This window comes from Cryptomeria japonica, chromosome 3, assembly GCF_030272615.1.
Source record: "Cryptomeria japonica chromosome 3, Sugi_1.0, whole genome shotgun sequence".
NCBI lineage: Eukaryota > Viridiplantae > Streptophyta > Pinopsida > Cupressales > Cupressaceae > Cryptomeria > Cryptomeria japonica.
The window spans coordinates 626,656,731-626,681,514 of record NC_081407.1 but is presented as its reverse complement, the minus strand read 5'-3'; the positions used below and the strand labels follow the sequence as shown (position 1 = coordinate 626,681,514).

The following is a 24,784-nucleotide window of genomic DNA, read 5'->3' as shown; positions in this document are numbered from 1 at the left end:
CATATTTATTGTAATGCTGGTTAGTAGTACTAACAACAACATTTTGGCTTTCTACTGTCCCACTGCATAAGTGGAAGAGGCTGGCTTAGCCGCCTATCTTAGATTAGTAATATTTCTTATATTCAGAAATCATTATAATGAATTTGTAAAGCTAATTAGTAGTACTGACAGCTATCTTTTAGATTTCTTATTGGGTTCCGACTGCATAAGTGGAAGAGGCTGGCTTGGCCGCCTATCTTGAGTTTGTAATACTATCCTCCCGCTGAATAAGCGATGGAGTTGATATTGATTTCCATTTATTGTCCTCCCGCTGCACAAGCGGTTGAGTGAGCATTCTTCAATTCTTTGGCTTGTCCTTGGCTGGTTTACCGCCAAGTGATTGCATTGTTTTAATTTCCCGCTGTATAAGCGGAAGGGGCTGGCTTGCCGCCCGAAGATTGTAATCATTTTCAGATATTGGCATCTAATGATCCCCTCGACACTGTATGCTCTCACCCTCCCAGATTGGGCTCTCGGTGATCAGAAAGTGGAGGGTTACTTTCAGCAGCATTTGGTTTTCATTTCCTAACATTAACAAGTGTTGTGTTGAATGTAACTTTGTGAAAAAAATTAATGGGGATATTACAATAAGTCCTCACCCTTGCCAACCCCGTACCTTCATTCACTGCCCAATCTGCCATACAGTTTTCTTCTTTGAAGACATGGAAGAAATTGACCTCTTGCAATCTAGCACACACTCTGTGGATTTCCTCTAGGATGCGTTTAGACCTCCAATATTTCAAATTCCCCCCTTTAGTTGCATTGATAACAATCAATGAATCATCTTCAACAATCAGACTCTTCCACCTATGGAACTTGGCAGTCTGAATATTTAGAAGTGCATTTTTTTTTTGTGAAGTTATTATGAACATATCCCCCATCCACCAAGAAGATGAATAGGGACCGTCCATTCCTATATTTGAAGACATCACCACATCCTATATGAACTAGATTACCCTTTTTTGCCCCATCAAAGTTGAATTTGATTACATCACTAGGAGCCTTCCATCTAGTATTTAGTCATAAAATTTACCATTCGGTAGATCATACTCATTACCACAAAAATACTTCCCATTAAGAAGGATTTCAAATCTAAATCTTAAGGAAAGGGAGACATAACCCCCAATTCATGAGCAGCAATCAGCTCCCTAAAGTTTTTCTCACATTTCTCCAAACAGCATGCTGAGACACCAACACGCTGAAAGATAGGCTAAATTATTTTTAACCACAGATTCTGGCACATGTAGAGGGTCCAAGGTGCCAAAGGAGAGAAATAAACCTTGATTTGATAGAACATTTCTAATTACATATTACAGCTAGCAGAGATTTAGGACAGACTAAACAAACATGAAATAATTCTGGAAAAAGGCCCCGTACTTTCCATGAATACGGGAAATGCAAGAGGATGTGATCACATGATTCAGCCGCATTCTGGTAGAGAAAGCAAATAGAAGGACCATAGCAACCTCTCTGCATCAAATGATCATAATTAAGGATTTTCTTCTGAACAGCCACCCAAAGAAAAATATTTGCCTTGGGGAGACCATTTGGATTCCAAATATATGCATATTGAAAACACTCCCTGCCAATACCTTTAGATCTCAAAATCTCCTTTTAAGCAGCACAAATTAAAACCTCGCCATTTGAAGAACCACCTTCTAAAAATTATAGGAATGTTGGCGTATGGGATGAGAGTCCTCGTCAGATCTGTCATCAGATTTTTAACAGCATGTTCTTGGCTCAAACCCAGCTTCAGCAGGATTTACCAGGTTTTTCCCTCTATTCCATCAATCAAATAGTCACAAACCTGGAACCCCAATCTATTGAAATACTCAATGATTGACTCCTGAATGTCAGGATCATCGGCAAGAGGATGGGGTGTCAGCCATGTATCTCGCCAGAAGCTAATGGACTCACTATTTCCCATTGGCCAAGGAATGGCAAAATAAATCTCCAGAAAGCTCTAATGAAGTTCCACACGGTAGAGCCTCTAGGCAGATCCAATTGGGTAAAAGTCTAGGAGCTTGCTTAGTATCTAAATATTTTGTTTGCAAGAAGTCTACTCCACAGATGGTCTAGTTCATACAATCTCTCCAACACAATTTAGTTCCCAGAGCCTTATTCATTCTATCCAATCTATGAAACCCCAAACCACCCCAATATCTTTGAGTGGATTCCTTATTCCAACTGACCAAATTCTTTTTTTCTCCTCCTTCAAACGTTTCCAGATGAAATTATGCTGCCATTTCATGAAACCCTCCAAAATTTTCTGGGGGACTTGGAATAATGACATCATATATGTAGACATTGTTTAGAATGATGCCTGAATAAGAACAACTCACCCTGCAAATGACAGCCATCTTCCCTTCCAAGCACTCAGTATTGCCTGAATATGGTCAATGACAGGTTTCTAAAGATCCACAGACACTTCCCAACAAAGGTATACCAAGATAGTTGTAGGACAAGAAGCCTTCCTCAAAATGCAAGATCTCTTTGATGCTCTCTCTGATTGCTTATATTGAGGAAGTAAATTCTAGATTTAGAGTTACTTACCAACTGACCCACAGCCTTATCATATTAATGAAATATTGGTTATAGCTGTTCTCCTTCAAACCATTTCCAAATTATGCTGGAATTTCATAAAACCATCAAAAAATTTCTGGGAGACTCGGAATAATGACATCATATATGTAGACATGGTTTAGAATGATGCTTGAATAAGAACAGCTTGCCTTGCAAAGGATAGCCATCTTCCCTTCCAAGCACTCAGTTCTGCTTGAATGTGGTCAATGACAGGTTTCCAAAGATCCACATAATTCTTCCCAACAAGCAAAGGTATGATAAGATAATTGTAGGACAAGAAGCCTTTCTCAAAAAGCAAGATCTCTTTGATGCTCTCTCTGATTGCTTATATTAAGGAAGTAAATTCTAGATTTAGAGTTACTTACCAACTGACCGGCAACCTTATCATATTTATGAAGTATTAGTTATAGCTCCCTAGCCTCTATGACTGTAGGTTCCCCAGCCAAAAGAGTATCATTAACAAATTGTAGGTGGGTTATCATACTGAAATTGAAGTCTACTGGCAGGAATGCCTTGAAGTCTACCGGCAGCAATTGACAGTTTGCACCATTAATAGCTTGCCGGAACGCTTCAGTCATGATTATAAAGAGAAAAGGCAACAAAGAGACACCTGGACTCAAACCTCTAGAAGAGTGAAAGAAACCTGCCAGAATAACATTCACTAAAATGGAAAAGGTGGCCGTGGGGATGCAGCTCCAAATTTATTCTTGATAGGATCCAAAGTTGGAAACCACTGGATCCAAAAAAGCTCAACAAACTCTATCACAGGCTTTGATCATGTTTAATTTAATCAACATACCTTTTCTCTTTTTCTGTTGGATAGAATGCACTGTTTCATGGGCAATCTCCATTCCATCTAATATCTGCTTATCATGAACAAAGCCTCCTTGCTCATCTGAAATAATCTTCCACAAACAAAATTTTATTTCATTTGCCATGCCCTTTGTAATAATCTCATATACAACATTGTAAATAGAGAGAGAGACACACACACCTGAATGTATCAAAATAAGGGCTCTCAGATTATTTTGGAGCAAGAGTAATTATATGCTTGGAACGTTATACCTGTTGCTCTACATTCCTCTACAACAGCAACACCATCAATTTCACCAAGTCTCAGAACCTCTGGAAAATCCCAGCATGAAAACCATCTAGCCCTGGGGCCTTATCAGCTCCAAGGCCAAACACAACCATCTTGATTTCTTCCTTTGAGATGGGGCTCAATGGTTAGCTGCTACTGAAACCAGCTTTGGGATGAACCTATTGAACCAACTCAGATTCCCAGATGGAATACTGCTATCACAAAATAGTAGTTCAGAAAAGGAGACTGCCTCAGATCTGATATCAACAATTTCAGTTACATTAATGCCATTTGGCGTGACAATGTGATCAATTCTATTCACGTTTCTTCTAATGATAATATTGTTTCTAGAAAATCTCTTTTTGGTGGAGAATTTTTTGCTTCTTCTAATGATTCGGCTCGCGGGTGTTCTTGGCCACAACCATGGTCTTCACAATGGTATCATAGCATTGAAGAAGCATAGAGTTGTTCTTCTCCAAAGTGGATTGGATTTCGTGCAAGAAGATTTGATGTTTCATCAAAACCTGAATTGAGGCAGCTGAAATTGTTCGCTCCTCCACTCATTATGAATCTTCATCTGTAGATCTACGAGCACTTCTTCTTTTGGTATCAACTCTCCATTCTGACCCATGATATTGCAAGAGGCCTTCTCACAATGAGAAACAACACCTTGGAATACTTCAACTCGCAATCTCATCGCGTCATAAATCTCTTCAATGAGGGATTTGAGAACAAGGGCTTTGTTCTCTAGAAGTTCTTCAAATTCCAGATACATGACCCTGGAAGGAATAATGGCATGCTCCTGAAGAACACTCAATTGTTGTCGAGGCATCTTGTGCCAAACTGTCAAGCTACCTTCAACCCTTTCTAAATTCTGTTTGAAAGTCTGGGAGGTATAATTCAATTTTTCTTCAATAGTCTCCAACTTAGTCATCATTTGGAATATGTCTTTTAGCACTTGCGCACATAGATCATGAAGTTGATCCAGCCAAGAATCTAACGCTTGTACCTTCTGAGCAGCTCTTTCAACTCCCCGAGTCGATTCTTGTGAATCGGAAGAACTTGAAGGATTACTCCCTTCACCAACAGGTTTTGTGATTTTATAAACAGCTGCAACAAGTTGCCTATTCTCCTCTTCTAGTTTGTCTTTCTTTGCCAAAATTTCATCATACCGTTGTACTAGTGAAACTACGGATTGTTGGGCATCATGCTTGACCACTTCATGCGTTTGTTTACCCAATTCTATCCTTGTAACCCTATAATCAGAAGCTTGCATTTCCTCATGTGGCTTATCTGCAAGAGGCTCAACTATTTCTGCCACTTTCATCTTGTTGCTGTCAACAGTTACCCTTGAGATTGTCTTGGCTTTTTTAGCAACCTTGGGCCTAGATTGCTTGAGTTGCTGATAATCAAAGACATCAGGAGAAATTTCCTGCTTCTTTCTCTTGGGAGTAAAAGAACAAAGCCATGGAGGTAAAACGACTAGTTCTCCTCTAGTAGCTACCGAAGACAAAGGAGAAGCAGTTTCTGTTTGAATAGCCGTGGTCACCCTAGGAGAAGTATCTATTTGGATGGCAACCATGGTTTGCTCGGTAACCAAAGGGCATGAATACTGTCTCATAAACTTTTCAAAGCCGAAAGTAGAGGTATCAATCTCTGACAAATGAATGCATGCAGGAGTATCCTTGAAGATTTCCAGCAAGCTCTCTTGTTGATGATCAAGAGGTGGCTCAACTGCTGAAATAGGAACCACATTCTGAGGAGACTCATCCACCACTGTGTTAGGAGGAGATAGAGACATCTCCATGGAAACTGAGGAGGGAAGCTCATGAGGTGACTCCGAAGCCAGTGACTTAGGAGCATCATCAGATTGTTGTCCTTCCTCCAGATTATCAGGATCAGTCACATGAATGTGAATCTAAGACTTTTCTTATCCACGAACTGTCGCCTCCTTAGGAGGAAGCAGTATTGCCCAACTAACCCGCAATTTGATCCCAGTGCCTGAAGATGATGCTCCCTCCTTGTTGTCAATCTGAATCTCAGACTTACGTCCAAGAGGCCCCGTAGAGTCATCTTGTTTTCCAACCTTAATCTTGATGAGTCTAACACCATTACCTTTGAGCCAAGTGTTGGTGTTAACTAGGATAGGCTGAAATCTTTCAAGAATGGAAGTACATTCTTTATGTGACCATTGGATTAAAGGAAGTGGGGCTTCATCAACCCTTCGTGAGACATACTCTGGATCAAGCACATTCCCATCATCAATCATCCCTTGCGGAATGTCCACTAGGTTCAAATCAATAACTTGCTCAAGGGTGAGCCTGCAGTAGTCCATCTTGAGAACCTTCATTTCTGTACGAAGATCCACCTAGATATCCTCAATGCGATGCACATGTATGAAGGACTTTTTGATCTTTTCCTTCATACCTCGGTAGTCAAAATCTGCCCTTGACTTAAACCTTTTGAGTTTAATCTCCTGCATCTCGGTCTCCATAGCTTTGGCTTTGGTGGATGTGATAAGGGAGTACCGGCCAATCTTCAATGGGTTGGTTGTAGAAATGCCCATCCCAACCTTATGTTTGACAGATTGATGTGCATGTACAGCCATGATTTGTCTTCCCAACTCCATAAGAATAATCTTATCAGTCGAGTATCTAGGAAGCATGTATGGCTGCCCACTATAGCATCCGACTCTTATATAAGTGAAAATCGGGAATTGAAAGAACAAGCAACCATACTCATTCACTCTTTCCCATGCTTCATCTGACACCCTTCTGTTCTTTAGAGTCTTGTCAAACTGGCACATGAAGTAACCAAAGAATGCATCTTGAACCCTCCTGAAATGTAATCTGTTGGGTCTTAAGGGCAGCTGATCATAGTATTCCTACATAGGTATAAGCGAGTGATCACCCTTGGTAGAAAGACCAGGGAAATGTCTAAGTGATGCTACCAAATACACTAAGTATGAATTCATGTAGAAGGTCATGGTAGTAGGGACTGTTGCAAGTTGTTCACACAAAGCGTCATTGATAATCTCTCCCCATGATATATGATGGGACTGCCTTATGAACATGGTAAACTGATACATCCAGGGCTCAAAAACATTAGAGTGCTCAAGACCCATCATCTTGCTGAGGAGAGTAATGATGTCTCCAATTTCCCACTTGAAGTCACAACGGTACAACTTAGCCCACCTTGTGAAAGCACCTCGTGGCTCATGAATCCATCTATTAATGTTACTTTTGCAGTCCTTTTCCCTCTTGACATAGTACTAAGCTGCACTATCCTTTGACATCTCCATATACACAGGTGCTGATGGTATTCTGAAGACTTTCTCAATAGTATCCGCATCAAGGCGGATTATTGCCTCACCATCATCATTTCTAATGGTTCTCGTCTCCTTGTCGAAGTGGTGAGCACAAGTGAGAACAAATTCAGGTTCTAGGGCAGCCATTGGAAAATCAATGAATGAAGTTTTTATTTATACCTAATTTTTTGAAAAACATTGCATGAATGAAGTTTTTTAAAATTAAATTGAGGAAGTTTTACATCAATTAAAAAAAAAAATTAAATCACATAGTATATGGCACAGTTGGAAAATCAAGGGATTTTGGCCATGCGTGGGTACAATATCCAATGTGTATCCGGGCCATATTGGATACCTATCTGTTTTTTATACAGGGATATGCGTGCCTAGGGAGGGACAAAGTCGTATCCGGCTACTCTGGTTTATTGTTCTCCCCAGTCCACCTAGAAGCTTGCTGTAAAATTTGAAAACTGGCCAAAAGCTCATGGAACAATATCGTGAAAAATGGGGACATTACGCTCTCTCGAGTAGTCTCCACTAATTGTACAACCTCAACTAATTGGTGGTTGGTTTGCTCAGCTTCCAACTATAATTCAACAATCTGCTTATCCTTCTTAGCTAATTCCTTGTCCTTCACTACCTATTTAGCCTGTTCACTTCTAATAAGACTTGGTAGTTGATCCACTTGATCATGTAATTGTTGAGTGAGCTCATCTATGTCAGACTGTAGCTTCTTTGAAATTTGTAGGGATTCATTCATATGCTTCATAATTTGACAATGAGAGACCAAATGGTGTTGCATTAGATAGAATACTTCCAAAATGTGGTCTCCATGACAAAGAGAGTTGTTATGGCTTGCCATCTTTCCCTCCAAAGGAAAGCTTAGCAGGTAGCCATGCTGCTTCATCTCAAGTGTCTCATTTGTTGGCAATTGTTTGAAAATGGAAATGTTGTTGAACTCCACCTTACACCGTTATTTCATGAACGCCAATATGTATTGGGCCTCTTGCAAGATCAGAGGGGAATTAGTAGGATCTAATGCTTTGGAAATATCAACTACATCTTGTATAAACAACTAGTGGTTCCAAATCCTAGACATACCACTGAATAGTGCCCAAGGGATCCTTTTGGTCTCGTTTAGAGATTTGAATAATAATGTAGAACACAGAAGTACTGCTGAGAGGAGTCGGGGGTGTAAATTAGTAGTACACAAGCACTGTAATCTTTTCTTTTCAACTTTAAACTTTTACCATACTTTAATCTGAAAACTGAAAGATTTAAAAGATGCAACTGAAACTGAGAAAGGAGCAACAGAAAAACCACAAAGCACAAGATTTTTATGTAGAAACCCAATGTGGGTAAACCATGGTGAGAAATGCCGCTAGGATCTACTGTCCTAATCCGGCCTCACAATTGAAACTCCAACTACAAGATTTAAGGGCGCCAACCCTAAGGAGTCACCAAACCCCTATCTATAAGAGCACCAACTCTTTCAACAAATCAACTTCTCTTTTGAGCACCAACTCAAATATAAATTCAAAATAATTACAAATTGAAACAATAACCAATATCCTTTTCTTGAAGCCAAATTTAACTGAGTTATTGTATCAATCTGAAAATCATCTCCTACAGTATCGCAGCATTACAACATACAGAAAGTGTATATTTTATTTACAAAGTATGCTGATGAATTAACACAATCAGATGTCTCTGTATCTCTGAAACAGATCTGCACGATAGGATGTTCTGAAACTGAATCAAATCTGCACTGATGTATATTCTGAACAAGATCAATACAAACTGATACAATGAATGCTGTCAATGAAGTCTTACAAACAACCAGTGCTCTTCTCAACACAGATTATCACCATATGATTAATGTCAAAAAGAACTGTTAAAATCAGGTGCTTTAAAATGAAAATATATACCATTCGATTTGCCATAAAAGACTTCTCTTCATGCAACTGCAACTGTTACTGTGTCTTCAAGATTCTATATCATCCTTACTGCCATTTTATATCTGATTCATATATATCGTACCAGTCAAACTTAGTCAGTTCAATGTGTCTTTGAATTGATCTACAGCAACCATCACTCAGAAACTTTGGCATATAGAAGCATATTTATCATCTTCGAATTAGTTTAGTTGGTTAAGAAAGTTACAACTGTATTTCAACTAAAACAAAACTTCCTTACTATCAAACTAGAGAAGTTATACTTAACATGTGTTACTTTCAAAAACACTTAATATGTATAACTTGTAAGGCAAGTGTAAGCCTAAATTCGAACCAACCTACTTCAGTTTGAATAACCAAACTAAACACATGTACATGAGAGGAACAAGAAGATGTCAACTGATCTGAAACTAATGCCTCTCCAATGCATAGTCTACACTTATCTATAACTTAATATCATTTACTGTGAGAGACTAATCTCCTTGTGAAATGCAAAATTTCTTCTTTTATGCTCAGATCATTAAAACGACAACTGTATAATAGAATGAATGAAGTACCCAGGCTTAAGAAAATAAAACAGCCTCCAGACTGGCAGATTATCATGTTCTTTAAACATCGAGTCACAGAGGTAATATATACCATGTGTTTTATATTTAATAACATAAATGTTGACATTTGAATCTGATCATTCAACATCTTTGTGTCAGAAATGTAGATTAATCAAATTCGTTTGTGAAGATTGATAGAATCATTAACATCAACTGTGTTTGTGCAGAGTGACATCAATGACAAGAATGCCAACAAATAATCCCCTATGAGCCATTTGAAACCTCATCTCAAGTAGGCGAGCTGGTAGGTAATTCTATGGGATCATCTTGTACTTGTGAAGGTTTCTGCTGAATTGGGGAAGGTTTAGCCTTCAATAGTGGCTCAATGGTATGCATTTTCTCCTCAGTGGGACATGGCTGGACACTCTCACCAGTGGATTTAATCACCATAGGTTTTGTGTCTCAAGGAGGGTTGGGTGGAGGATAGTCCTATATCTCAATGGGAGCCCCTAATAACTTCAGCCCAGTGTTACAAGACTTAGGCTCTTCTTGGACTCCACAAGTTAATTTTTTACTTGGACTCAAACTCAGTGCCTAGACTCAACAAAGACATGGCAAATTGCCAAAACCATGAAATATAGATATTTTTAAGGATTCAAGACTTGTTTCATGGACCTTTTAATAAATAAACTTTAGAGACACAATAAACTAAGCAAATAGAAGCTACTTTGACCATATACACAAGAATACATTGATCACATAGGGTATACAAATCTCATGGATTATGAAATCCATAGCATCAAAACAATATCAAATCTAAAATTGTAAGTCAGTGGCTCAGAGGAGCCAGCATTAGTCATCCCAACATCACGGAAATTCATGCGTTGGTGTCTAAGATAGGTCCTAGATGATGATGTAGCCATGATATTTGCTTGTGTCCTAGTGAATGGTGTGTATATTCAAGTGACGGATTTACTATTAAAGTTTTCTTGAAGCCTTCAAGACTACATGTTTTGTTGTCAATCTCATTAACAAAGAGGGACAATTAAGTAAAAAGATAAATGGTTATGTTCTAGTTTGCCCTTAGCTGGGACACTAATAGATGGGATTGCTCTATAAGTTGTCTATGCAGGGCATGATTGATACATTTTTGCATTATGAAGTTGACATTTCTTGCTAACTATCACTTGTATTCAGCAATACAATGACTATAGCATGCCAACTTTGCCAATGACAGTTCCTATATACTAAACAAGTTGTCCAATGTATGAAACAAGATAATCCTTGATTGTGGCTTTGAGTGTGAAGATGTAGAGATTTGCAATAGGGTATATGTGTTTTATTGATTTTATGATCATGATTCATCATTGGCTTGTAACTTGGTTAGACTTATAGTTTGATGGGGATGGGGATTTGGGGGCAACACCTCAACGGGGTCAATGGATAGTGCCCATCGTGGAGGTCTGGGCTAGCGCCCCTAGCGAGGTCAAGGGTAGCACTCCTTACGAGGGTCTCGGGGCAATGCCCCTAGCGAGATCGAGGGGTAGTGCTCCTCATAGGATTTGGGGGGTCGCGATATAGGGCAGGGTCGAGGGGTGGAGTCCTCACCACCAATCACAAATGAAGACCTTCAAAACCACCTAGACCTTCATGGTGTACATCCATTTCCAGATTTTTTGTAAATCCTAGTTGGGCATGTCATAAACCAGACAAGCATTGAAAGGTTCTAAGTTTTTTTTTAAAGTAACTAAAATGGCTGAGTCTACCCTGTGGGACTCGCCAAGTTTGGAGACTCGACAATTTTGGCAAGTACTTGGTTGCTGAGTCTCCTAGACTCATCTTAGGACATTTGCCTCGAGACACGTTGAGTCTAGGAAAGTTTGGGTGATTCTTAGAACTATGCTTCAGCCAACTAACTATCTACTTAAAGGCCTCAACTGATACATTGGCTAGAAGTTGGAAGAGGAATGTCATTGTCAATGGGAATGGTCTCCACTTTAGAAACATCTCATGCAACTGGCGAATGAGCATCAATTGCAATAGACATAAATCTGGCCAAAGTAATGTCCCTAGGTGTGGTGCCTGATGTAGATGATGACAAATCAATCAGCTCATAATCATCCTCTCCTTCACCTGATGCCTCCCGCTTCTGTTTCTTTTGTGCAGTCTTGGTTGCCTCCCCTAATTCAACTTGAATGTTTAATGCAGTCTGTCTGAACATCAAAGGCCAAAAAGAGTTGTAATTGGAAGTCGGTTGAAACTTGCCCAATTTATCTGTAGGAACTTGGGGGACATCACATCAAGGAATAATGCAATAGAAAGTTATGTCATATAAAAGGCCATATGTAGAAATTCTTGTATGCATTCTGACAAAAGCCTTACCCAATTGTAAAGTTTACCCAAACTAAAGCCAATCATGTAGTCTACCATCCAAATTGCAATGTTTGATGCACAACTAGCACCCATCAATTTGCATTTAATCAAATCCACGAGGCATTTCCATTTAATCAAATCCACGAGGCATTTCCATTCTATATTTGCTAACATGTTCTTGCACAATCCTTGGTTTCCAACTTGCCAAATAGTATCTTTCTCTTGCTGTGTCAAATCAGTTCTACGTATCCTTTGAAGGGAAGCTTCCTTCTGTTTGGGCATTATTTTTCCTGTAAGTGTAGATACAGTTGCTCCTAAACATGGAATACGAAAAACTCTATGGAAGTCTACTGGTTCGAAGGAAATGGTGACAAAGCAACCCATATATTCAATTACTGATTTATTTCCTCGAGGATTATGAGTTTTAAATAAGTTTCGAATTCTCGATAGATAAAAAATTGAACTTGGGTGGTCTTATCTACTTGAGCATGTTATAAGGCGAGCTTTAATGGATGATTGGCTGAATTGTTAAACCATCATGTACAATACTCATTGGTTGTGAGGCTTTCCTAGGATATAGAGTCAACTATATATTAAATAAGGATCAAATTCTCGATAGCTAAAAAATGAAACCCAAGTGGCCTTATCTACTGAGCATGCTATAGGGCAAGCTTTAATGGATGATATGCTTAAGTGTTGAGCCACCATGTGCAACACTCATCGGTTGTGAGACTTTCCTACAATATAGGGTCTAACTATATTTTGAATAAGAGTCGACCATGAGTTTTAAATAAGGTTCAAATTCCCAATATTTGAAAAATGGAACCTGGACAGCCTTATCTACTTGAGAATGCTGTAAGGTGAGCTTTAGTGGATGATTGGCTAAAGTGTTGAGCCACCATGTGCAACACTCATTGGTTGTGAGGCTTTCCTAGGATATAGAGTTAGTTACATTTTCTTCCTCTTTTCCATTCCTCCCTAATGAAATCCCAAGCCTATAATGATCCATTGCTCTCTTTCCCTTCTTGTTATCCATTGTTGTTTTTGAATGCAATCGCTAAATTTCAAGAATGAATTATTTAACTTGTATTGCGTGATTGCATTGTCCAAAATAGTTAAACTAACTGTTGTCATTTTATGACGCCCTTGGTTCATTAGTGAGAACCGATTAGAGATATGTTCTATGGACCAGCGCTGCCTCAGTTGATCAAAGAGAAAACAATGGAATCATAAAGTATGAAGTGTTGTCTTGTCGGAAGTTCCTTTCCCAAGCCTTCTCTTCCTCTCTTTCCCGGAACTCCGGAACCCTGAGGTTCCGAAGTTCCCTTCCTTGGTCTCTTGTTCTCTTGTCCCGGAACTCCGGAACCCCGAAGTTCCCAAGTTGCTAAGTCTTGCCAACTTCGGTGACCCAGGTCTCCGAAGTTCCTAAGTCTTCTCTTCCTCAACCCCGAAACTTGGGAACCCCCAGGTTCCCAAGTTCCTAATTCTTCAACCCCGGAACTTCGGAACCCCGAGGTTCCCTCCTCCCCGTTCTTCCTTCTTCTCCTTGGAACTCCGGAACCCCGAGTTTCCGAAGTTCCTTCCCCTTTTGCCTTCTCTCTCTAGTTCATCCGAAACTCCAGAACCCCGAGGTTCCGAAGTTCTTCCCTTGTCTTCCTCACTTCGGGAGTCCAGCTTCCGAAGTCTCTGGGCTTCCTTCCGACTGGCGACACTTCCGGATGGCATGATCGACACTTAAGGCTTTTAATGCTCTGACAGCTTGGTGACTTGTACACTTTCTTTTGTGGATCCAAAAGGGTGCATTAAGTGTTTTTGGCAAGATTTCCATCAAGGAAGGTACGGGGCCATGCTTGGTGACTTATGTCATGACTGACTTTGGAAGGTTAGTCAATCCACCTTCCTTAGAATTGCCTTTTGAGGTATGGCTAGGTTGCTTGCATGTACAAGCCAAGTGCATGCACTTCCTTGCACTCCCAAACTGACATACAGGGGTCATGATCACTCTTGTAACCATTTTTCAATATAAAGGCTGTTAAGCCTCATTGTAAAGGGTTCTCTCCTTGCTGCCTTGAGCTTTCTTATGCTCTTCTCTTCTCTTGAAGACTTGTAATTAATTTTGCATTTCTGCAACTGTAAGATTGGCTTTTGGCCTTATGATTAATTGAAAATCCCCATTCTTGCCTTCCTTCAACTTATGTATGATGTGTATGTGTTCTTACCTCCATTATAAGTGTATGTTTGTGGTTTCCTTTCACATTTATGTTGTGTTAACTTGTTTTTTGAGTGTGACTTCATGGGAATCCTTCTCCCCTCTTGACACTTAGAAAATTCTAACCTCCACACATGCGTTTGGGTCACTCATGCAATTGAAGTTTGTGCATCTCTTGGACTTTTCAGTTGATTCCTTGTGCCATTTCGGGTGGGGAGAGGAACAATCTCTTCTTGGTGCATCACCTCCTTTTATTTCAAGCATTTCTTTCTTCCCTTTACCTCTGCAATTTGTTAGGATAGGCTTAGGAGTTAGTTTGAAGTGTTGAGTTGGTTCGACACCTGCACATATTTGAAGAAGGAAGCCAACCTTCTCCGGAGATTCAACCCCTTGCGCAAGGTCCCACACTTCGGGGTTGTTTCCATGTTTCACAAGGTTGTTGAGTTGATAGCTTAGCAAGGGTGCAAGCTTTTGTGATAACACTAACCACTTGTCTATTTGAATGGCCATATGACATAGGAGGGCCATACTAGCTAGAAGAGTTGCACGATGCAAGAAGGTTATACGATATAGGCCAACACAATCCTTTGTACTTGTATAGGCAAGCCACCTTCAGACGTTATACCACTCAAGTCACAAAAAATGTCAAATGTTTGCTTGAAATGGAGCCTATATGGTGCAAAGGAGTGAGTAGTCAGAGGTGCCAATGGAAGTCACCGCCAGCCATTCACTACACACAAGGAGTCTTCTCAAGGACCATATGATAGAAGTTGATTCTAGTGGCCATATGATGGAAAGAGACACCCAAGAACATAGTACAATATGAAATTGAAGAGATCGTTGTTGCTGCCATATTGTGTTTTTATATTTCAAATGAAATATGCCGACACATGTTGACACAAATGGAGACATGATTGCAACTTTTCAAACATGATCCATCACCTTAGGTTAATGCTACTTTTTATTGTTAGTTGATTGGGAGTTTCATATACTTGATTTACACCAAGCCAGATATTAGTTGTGTTATCAGTTATATTTTGAGGTTTATGTAGGAACCTAAGGTTTCACATCGGAAAACAACAAAGCAAGTTTTGAGATACATTCATGGCATAGTGGAGTATGTCTTGGAACATAAGTAGAATGAACATATTTTTTTTTCCAAGGGTACATGGATGTGGACTATGCAACATCTTTGGATGACAAGAAGTCTACTTTAGGCTTTGTTTTCTTTTCGGATCTAACATGATACCTTGGGGGAGTAAAACGCAAACAATATAGCTTGCTCTTCCACCAAAGCATAATATCACACCATGGCTGGAATTGTCTATGAAGTGGTATGTTTACATTACGTCTTGACAAGAGTGGGTGTACCTAAGACATAATCTACAATTTTGCTTTGTGATAATTAGGGAGTGATGAAGCTTTTTCATAATTCTGTTTTTCATGAGTAATTAAACACATTGAGGTTTATCACCCCTACATCTGTGACCATGTGCAACATTAGAGTACTCAACTCCACTATTGTTTGACTCAAGAACAATGTGCAAATATCTTCACAGAATCTCTTGCCACAGTAAAGTTTGAAGCTTTCCAAAGCTTCTTGGTTTGTACTCCTGAGAAAATGATGTAATTAAATAGGGGATAGTTAGAATAAATTACTAGAATATTACATTGTTTTTTATATTAAAAGTAGCAGTACCAGGGGGCTGACCCTTTAAACAAAAAAACTCGGAGGCAAACAGACAAGTCGACAGACCATTAATAGCACACTAACAGTGCATAGAAGTCTTAATAACAGTGTGAGTATAACAACCAGCAGCAGATCAAATACTTAAATTAAGACAACAAAAAACACCAAAAATAAGAAAGCAGGGGATTAGCGAAAAAGTTGGCCCGTCTTCAATGAGGAACTTGTAAAGTTCCTTATGGTTGCCTTCTTTGTCGCTGTGTTTGTCCAACTCCTTTTCCTGCAGCATACAGAGCATGGTGGCCGATCTATGCATTACTTCAGAGCTGAATTTTGATATGCTCACCATCTTCTTGTCCAGTTCCATAAGTTTATCATTAAGTGCTGAGAGCTATGCTGCACATTATGATAATAATTATAATAGTAATAGACCACATTATTATTGTTAATAACATATTCAGTTTTGGGTAGTTGGTCGCTTCTCTATCTTAACCAACAATCTCACTTTGTACATATTTCTTTTCTGACGACTGGCTCATTGATTCTCCTTAATTCATTGCAATGATTTATTATAATGAAATATGCTGCGATGTCTGAAAACCAGGGCATGCAATCAGATATATCTATCAAGAAAGGTAACCTGTAATAATTTGTCATAGGTTTACAAGGACAAGGGAAAAGATCAGATGTTATTAAGTTTGACTAGGTCATATGTTAAAAAGTTGTATTATTTGTCAGAAAATTTACAACATTGAAAACATGATGAAATATACTGAGAAATTATTGGAATTGAATGCTTCTTCAAACTTTTCATAAACAGTGAACATTATGTATTGCACTTTTGAGTCTAATACATAAGGCAATTCATGGACATATTTAAAATCCTAATAATATAATGCTTCTCCTTGTTTCGGTATCTTTATATGCTTGAGAAAAATATTGAGATTTTGGGTGTTGTCAATGATGGTTTTTAAGATTGCCATGGGTGTAATCATTTCAAAGCAAGGAATGTTTGTGATATGCCAGTGACAGTTTGTTGAATCCATGTGGTGCAGAAGCATATCCTCTGCATCCTGTTTGACTATATTACTGACTTGGCTGTTGATTTTTAGTGGGCTGCATTGGACAACTTAATTTGACATTTGTCTTGGTTTATTGATGTGCTGCAGACACATGGTCTGGCTGAATATATAGCACAGGTATTTTATTTTTGTACCTAATTGAGTTGTAGAGCATCATACATTTACCAAGTACTCTAGAAACTAAATAACTTTTTATGTGTTCCAGGAAGAGATGGAAAGGGAAAATGGATTTTGGTGGTCAGCAGATAGTAGCTATATAGCATTTACACAGGTGGATACCAATGAGATACCTATTTTTCGAATCCTGCACCAGGGCAAAGCTACAATTGGTGCTAATGCACAAGAAGACCATCACTATCCCTTTGCAGGAAATGCAAATGCTAAGGTACGTCTTGGTGTTACTCCTGTATTTGGGGGAGGAATCACTTGGATGGATCTGACCTGTGGAATAAAAGGAAAAGGTAATGATGACGAGGAATATCTGGCCAGGGTTTCATGGATACCAGAAAATGTACTTATTGCTCAAGTCTTGAACAGGGCACATTCCAAGCTGAAGCTCCTTAAGTTTGATATAAGAAGTGGTAGACGGGAAGTTTTATTGGTGGAGGAAGATAATATTTGGATAAATATACATGATTGCTTTGCTCCCTTGAAAAAAGGTATAGATATGTTTGCAGGGGCCTTCATTTGGGCCAGTGAGAGATCTGGGTTCAGACATTTGTATCTGTATGATCGAACTGGCACTTTCTTGGGCCCTATCACAGAAGGTGATTGGATGGTTGATCAACTAATAGGTGTAAATGAACATACAGGTCTTGTATATTTTACGGGAACTGTGGATAGTCCACTGGAGACCAATTTGTACAGCACAATACTCTTTCCGGATTGGAGATTTCCTCTGCAAAAGCCAAGGAGGCTGACTCAAGGGAGAGGGGTTCATGTGGTGATTCTGGATCATCAGATGAAGAGATTTATTGACATTCATCATTCTCTAAGTAGTCCACCCAGGGTCTGGCTTTGCTCTTTAGAAGATGGTAGTTTATTAATGCCCTTATATGAACAACCTGTCCCAACACCTCACACAAGAAGATTGCAACTTTCACCACCAGATCTAGTTCAGATATCAGCAGGTGATGGTACCATACTGTATGGAGCTCTATACAAACCAGACATTAATCGGTTTGGGCCACCTCCATACAGGACTATGATCTCTGTATATGGGGGACCCAATGTTCAAACTGTTTACAATTCATGGACAAATACAGTTGATATGAGGGCACAATATTTACGCAGCAAGGGAATCTTAGTTTGGAAGGTTAGCGATCTATATTGAAGAAGATATGTTTATACCATCACCAACATTTAATGAAATGTCTGGACTCTGCATCTATTACTGTTGATCTTCTGACCTCATCTGGATTATAAATAGACAAAAGTGTGTCAATTTCATTAATATTTTAAAGTAACCTGTAAATGTTTATAGTTATGCTTAAATTAGACAGGCTTAATGAATTTTGTATCTAGAGTGGGCTTGTAATGGTATCTATAATGACTGTAATTTGCTGGACATAAACATATAGATCAATCAGTCCTTTTAAGGTAAAAAATATTCTAGGTAAAGGACTATGGCTCTAATTGTTGCTGCAAACAGCATTTTGTTTCTTGCTTTATTCTTGAATTCTATGTTTTGGATTGTTTTGTTCAATCCCGCTACATTCTTTTTTCATGGTGTGTCATCTTCCGTTGCACTAAGTTGCTTTGTGAAATTTCCTTGTAGGTCTCAATGTTGGTCCCCTCATGAATATGTAACATGACCATTTCAGGCTGTGGGTGGCCCTTGTGGCATTTTGTACTCCAATATATAGCCACCACGGGTATTAATGGAGAGGGGTCATGTAGTTCATTTGATAGTCTTATTACTTTTGATTTGTATTGTTTATTGAGTTGCAGGTTGTGCATAGTGGTTTAGATGCAACAATGGTCCATTTGGGTTTTTTGTGGCAGAAATTTTTATAATCATACATAATTTCTGCTAATTGTGATATAATGTGCATCTGTGTGTAGGTGTTTGCACGTAGTTGTGTGTTTGTGTTTTTGTGTTAGTATTTTTGTGTTTGAGTGTGTGTCTCTGTGAATGCGCTTGTGTGCATGTAGGCATGTGCCGAATAAACACACTGAGCACCAAAGAGTGTACTTCACTCCAACACACAACACTCAGATACCAAGGACAACACTGCATAAATAAAGGGAATATACCTGCAGGTTTGAACCCAAGTTATCATGGTGATAAGCATCCCAACTCACTGCTATGCTAAAAGTCTGCAGACATTGTGATATAGATATTCCTTTTGCCATTATTTCAGTTTTTTGGAGCAACAAACACATGGTTTGATCAATATTTTCTTAAAGTATTATCCTCATCCTGTAATTTCTCTGTGCTCTGCAGCTTGACAATCGGGGAAGTGCACGACGAGGGTTGAAGTTTGAAGGTGCATTGAAGTACAATTTGGGACTTATTGATGTCGAGGATCAAGAAACAGGAGCAAAGTGGTTAATTGAGCAGGGCCTAGCAAAACCTGGTAGAATAGGACTTTATGGATGGAGTTATGGGGGTTACATGGCAGCTATGGCAATAGGTCGCTGTCCTGAAACTTTTAAGTGTGCTGTAGCTGGTGCACCTGTGACAGCATGGGATGCATATGACACCTTTTACACTGAAAAATACATGGGCCTGCCTTCAAATAATCCTGCAGGTTATGAATACAGCTCTGTAATGCATCATGTGCATGGAATCAAAGGGAAGTTGCTGCTTGTACATGGTATGATTGATGAGAATGTGCACTTCAGGCATACAGCAAGGCTAGTTAATGCGTTAACAGCAGCTGGAAAAACATATGAACTTCTGTTGTTCCCAGATGAGAGGCACACAGTTCGGCAATATCGCATGTACATGGAAGAGAGAATATGGGAATTTATTGACAGGAACTTATAATTCCATCCCAAATAAGACTTTTAGTGTATCACCAATGCAATAATTTGGTTCTTTCTGGAAGCTTCTCTGTTATTTTATTCAAATGTGCAGTGGATTTGTGTTTTGGGGTTTATACAGAACTTTTTTCCAATATATCACCTTCTTCAAACATAGGGCCCATTTGAAACTGACTTCTTTCCAAACCAAGGTGACTTGTTGAGGAAATTTTATGATTCCTTATGGCCAGACTTTGCTAGTCTTCCTGCTGGTTTGTGTAAAATAGTGCATTGTGGTTTCCTTGGGTAAGATTGATGATTTTCATTAAGAGGGTTCCGGAGATTATATAATCTCTGTATAGTGTGGCGGACAAAAGGGAACCTTGATAGTACCTGCACTCACACTGGCTCTAAATAGTGGCCATTTGTCATCCTTCGATGTAACATGGTTCGTTGTTTCATTTCTTTGCGAAGGTAATCACATCCATCTCTACTTAGTCCTGACAGATCCTTGTAATTTTGGTCAGCAATAAACATGCACATCTTGTGTTGGGGAACTATTATCATCTAGCATAAAATCTAAAAGGTTTGAGTAGTCTATTATTTGGATTATGTGCACTACCCTTAAAAATATTGTATTTACTAGGTGCCAGTGAGACACTGTATACTTGGACTATGGAGACAATGAGAGCATTGAGAGATCATAAACAATGGATACTTTGTCTTTCTATTTGATCTAATCATCTATTTCTATTTTATATTTATAACTTATGCTTCCTTTGTTGATCCAGGTGGATTTGAAATTTGGATCAACTTGCAGTATTATGATGGCACTTCATCATCATATTATGTACAACTGATCAAGCTATGTGATAATTTATTGCATCTTATGCTCTACAACTTCAACTGTGTCCACACTCGTCAACAATCCTGTCCTTGTGGCACCTGTAAGAAAATGAGGTAATGGAGAATATGAATCAACAAAAGGAAATCTCTTGCTCTTCTTGTATCTGTCAAGCCATTCCTTTTCTTCTTCACTTGTATATCTATGTATACTGGTTATTTATTGGACAACAGACTATATAGTTAAGCCTTCGTTGATAAATTCAATCTCTCCAATCCTTGTATAAAATTTTGCAAATTCTTGAATTGTATAATCTCATTTTACAGTGCTAACATAGTTTTATGTTGTTCATCTCTTTGGTGCATTCTTGTCATACCACTTTTTAATTATTTTTCTAATTATTGCATAAATTTCTTCTGCCAATAGCACATTAAAATTTGTTTTTTGTGCGTTGTGTTCCCAAAGATGATGCAAATTATTTTGCAGCAACAAATAGATTACAAGGATCAAAATCATGCGCAGGGAAAGCCAGGACAATTATTCAACTTTCTTAACTCTTACAACTCACTCATAGAAAGTTTGAGTATAGGAAGTTGGGTCTCAAAACATGTGACCCCTCACCTAACCTTCCTTGTTGCTTTCCACAACCCTAAAACCATAGAAACTTGTTTCGAAGATTGTTCTAGAAGATGATGAAAGATGCTTTATATCAACAAATAGATATCTTTGAGGAACAATGTGCATGGGAAAAACCAAGGAAAATACTTATAATTTATTCTTATGGTAATTACAATTTCCTCAGATCTATCATCTTCATTGTCCATGAAGACATTGGGAAGGCAAACACCATGCAAGGTTCAAGTAAATATGGATATTCTAATCTTTGATGGCAAGGAAGATGCTTGTGCTTCAGATAATTGGTTTAATCTAGTAGTCCTAACATTTTGTGAATTTTTTCCTTGTTCTTTAAAGAGATGTCTTGTTTGCAAAAAATGGTGGGATAGTTATTGCACTATCCATGAGGATGACCTTACACCTATAGGAACTTGGGATGTCTTGTTGATGCCTTGCAAGGAATTTATTACCCTGTTGGAAACTATGATGATCATCAATACATGATGTTCTCTCAGTTGCACCAAAGACATGATCTAATCTGTCCAAGACTATACCAACATTATCCATGACTTTGAAGCTACATGTTCAAGAGACTAAGAAAAATCTAATCTTAAGTGAAGAAGTTTAAGACCATTTATTGTGTCCAATTTCTATTTCATGGCCATCTCTTCTTTAGAAGAATACTATAGGTATGATTGTAGGCTTGAAGAAAAAGATAAGCACAGGTCTAAAGTGATGAATATAAATCATCAAACAAACTATAAGATCTCCCAAACAAGAATTGTATGGAGTGATATTGAATTATAAAAAATTAGGCAAATTGCCCTCTGCATTATACTAGAAGTTTACACGCCATGGTAAGCAAAAGCAGCAATTTAAGAATGTTAACAGAAAGAAAGAATTGCTTGCACATGTAGCAACCCCCATGGTGCTGCATACATGATAACTCACAAAAACCAGTTAGGTAAAAACATGAACCAAATGTTTCCTACAAGACAGAGCATGCATGTACCATAACTATATGGATACCAATCAATAAACATGTGTGCAATATGGAAAGATTGTCACAACTTTCTCGACATCTAGGAGATGCCTTATTTTCAGACGTCAACTTTGGTGCACTTGGAACTCCTTAATGATTTACCAAGCAATTTGAAATGTTTGGAACCCACAAAGCAACTAGCTCAAAATATTTACAGAATCAGAAGTTACACCTGGGTCCAAAACTTAAAATCGAAAATGGTTGAATAGAAAACTGTCTAAAATGTCAGTGATAAGAGATTTCCACAATCCATAATAACAAGATATAGCTGTTTCTGGATTCAATTGTGTACAATATTTTTGCATCAATGTTTCGTATCACACTCCGTGATCCATCATCAGGATGAAGAGAGCCAAAAGAATCATAAAAATATGTAAAGTTGCAGACCCAATGTAAATAAAAAGAGATGGGAGGAGTGAGAGACAAGAAGCACATGGATCAAGAGAAGTCATCAAAAAAGAAACAAACAAATAAATAAATAAAACTAAATAAGAGCATGTCAAGTCAGAGTTAAAAGAAAAAAATTTGACCACATGAAGAAAGAAAATAAAGCAAATAAAAGAACTAATTAAAACAAAAAAATAAGCGAACCAAAAGAACAGTAATACTAGTAAATATTAAATAAATACAAAAAGGCAAATGAGAAATAACACAAACACGAGAAAATAAGCAAGAAATCATCACTAACAAGCAAAAAGGAAAATAGAGATAAAAATCTAATAAATTCACATAATATACCAATAATACAAGATGTGTAAAGGGCATAAATAGAATGGAATAATAAGAATAACCATGTAAAATGGCAAAAACAAATCAAATGTAAAGAAAAATAATAAAGTAGAAAAGGACACATATGTATACTATATAATATAAAAACAAAAAACCAACATAAATGAAGATGGAAATAAAGAACAAATTTAAAACCAATTAATGGCAATAATTAATAAGCACAAAGGAAAAAAGAAGAAGATAAGAAATAAATATAATGAAGAAAAAATAATAAGCAAAAAACAATCAATGATTACTAATAATCATAAAAAAAATGAAAATGTTATTCAATTTTCAATTCAAGATGCAAGTTATATTCAAGGTTATCTTTTCTTTCAAGTATATGTTATTTCTTATTATAATAAATCTAATTATTATCTAGTATGTTGCAGATGGAGAAAGAGCATTTATGAATTTCGATGTTCTTCTCATAATCACCGATTGATATATATATGCCAATAAGGAGGATCAAGCAATACCTTGACCGGTCATGTCTATTAGACATGACCGATCAAGATATTACTTGATCGCACCTCTTCAATCATAATCGCATTTAACTTATACCAATAGGTGTGCATATAACTAACAAGTTTAACCGATGCTAACCGATGTGCATATACTTAACAAGTGAAACCAATACTAATCAGTATGCATGCATTTAATAAACCCGATAACAATCGGTATACATGCAGTTATTAATAAACCCGATAACAATCGATATATATGCAGTTATTAATAAACTCGATAACAATTGGTATATATGCAGTTATTAATAAACCCGATAACAATCGGTATACCGTGCATTAGTTAAGAACCCGATTATTAACAATGTTATATATAAGAATCAAGGGATACGATCACAACTAGATCGTATATCATGCATACTCTTACTGATTTAATATAAATTGCATATCGAAGAGTAATTATATTTATCAAATGAAGGAATGATGACTGAAGTCTTATCATAGTCTATCGATGAGATAGATGATTGAATGAGAGACTTCATTTATCTCTCATTCAATCATTTATCTTACCGAGGCTATCATGTATCAACACTCCCTCTTAGCTAGGGAAGATAAATGAAAGACAACATATCTAGCATCACATTTCTCATGATGGTTAGTATTCCTTACGCAATCTTACTCTCTAGGGAATCATATCACCTAGACATGTGACATGAAGTATCATCAATCATCCGATACAAGAAATCACATCACCTAAACACGTGACATGAAGTATCACCTAAACGCGTGATACAAACGTTCATCACATCAACTTTTGATGACAAGATATCACCCAAGCACGTGATATCAGTATTGCCTAAACACACAATACTTTAAGAATAAGCACATGAGAATAGTCAAATACTCAACTTATCCAAGTTGTGGTATGTGCACTAACATTTTATTCAAATGTTTTACCACAACACAATCATGGCACATCCATGGCATACTAGAGATCCAACATGATAACTGGTTTGAACATCATAAGATCGTCACCTTATAATGTCTATATACAAGTGTTCATTATCTGAGAGATCGTCACCTCTTAAACATGAACACAGGGGGTTAAACCCATAAAAGTCCTAACATGACAAAGAAGTTTACACATAAAACATCTTAATAAGTATAGGAGTACAAAGCAAATTAAATTTTAATCATACCAAGACTTTTTCTAAAGTGCT

The 24,784-nt window shown here is 37.9% G+C and overlaps 1 protein-coding gene across 1 annotated transcript in view; it reads left to right on the top strand.

Annotated features, from left to right (window-relative positions):
* LOC131044255 (uncharacterized) overlaps positions 1-20,998 on the top strand; it is a 48,567-nt gene extending 27,569 nt beyond the window's left edge. The window contains exons 3-6 of the mRNA XM_057977551.2: positions 16,952-16,981; positions 17,070-18,179; positions 19,311-20,305; positions 20,623-20,998. Coding sequence (XP_057833534.2) covers positions 16,952-16,981; positions 17,070-18,179; positions 19,311-19,856 — 1,686 coding nt within the window. The 3' untranslated portion in view covers positions 19,857-20,305; positions 20,623-20,998. The remainder of the gene's footprint in view (positions 1-16,951; positions 16,982-17,069; positions 18,180-19,310; positions 20,306-20,622) is intronic.
* The last annotated feature ends 3,786 nt before the right edge of the window (positions 20,999-24,784 follow it).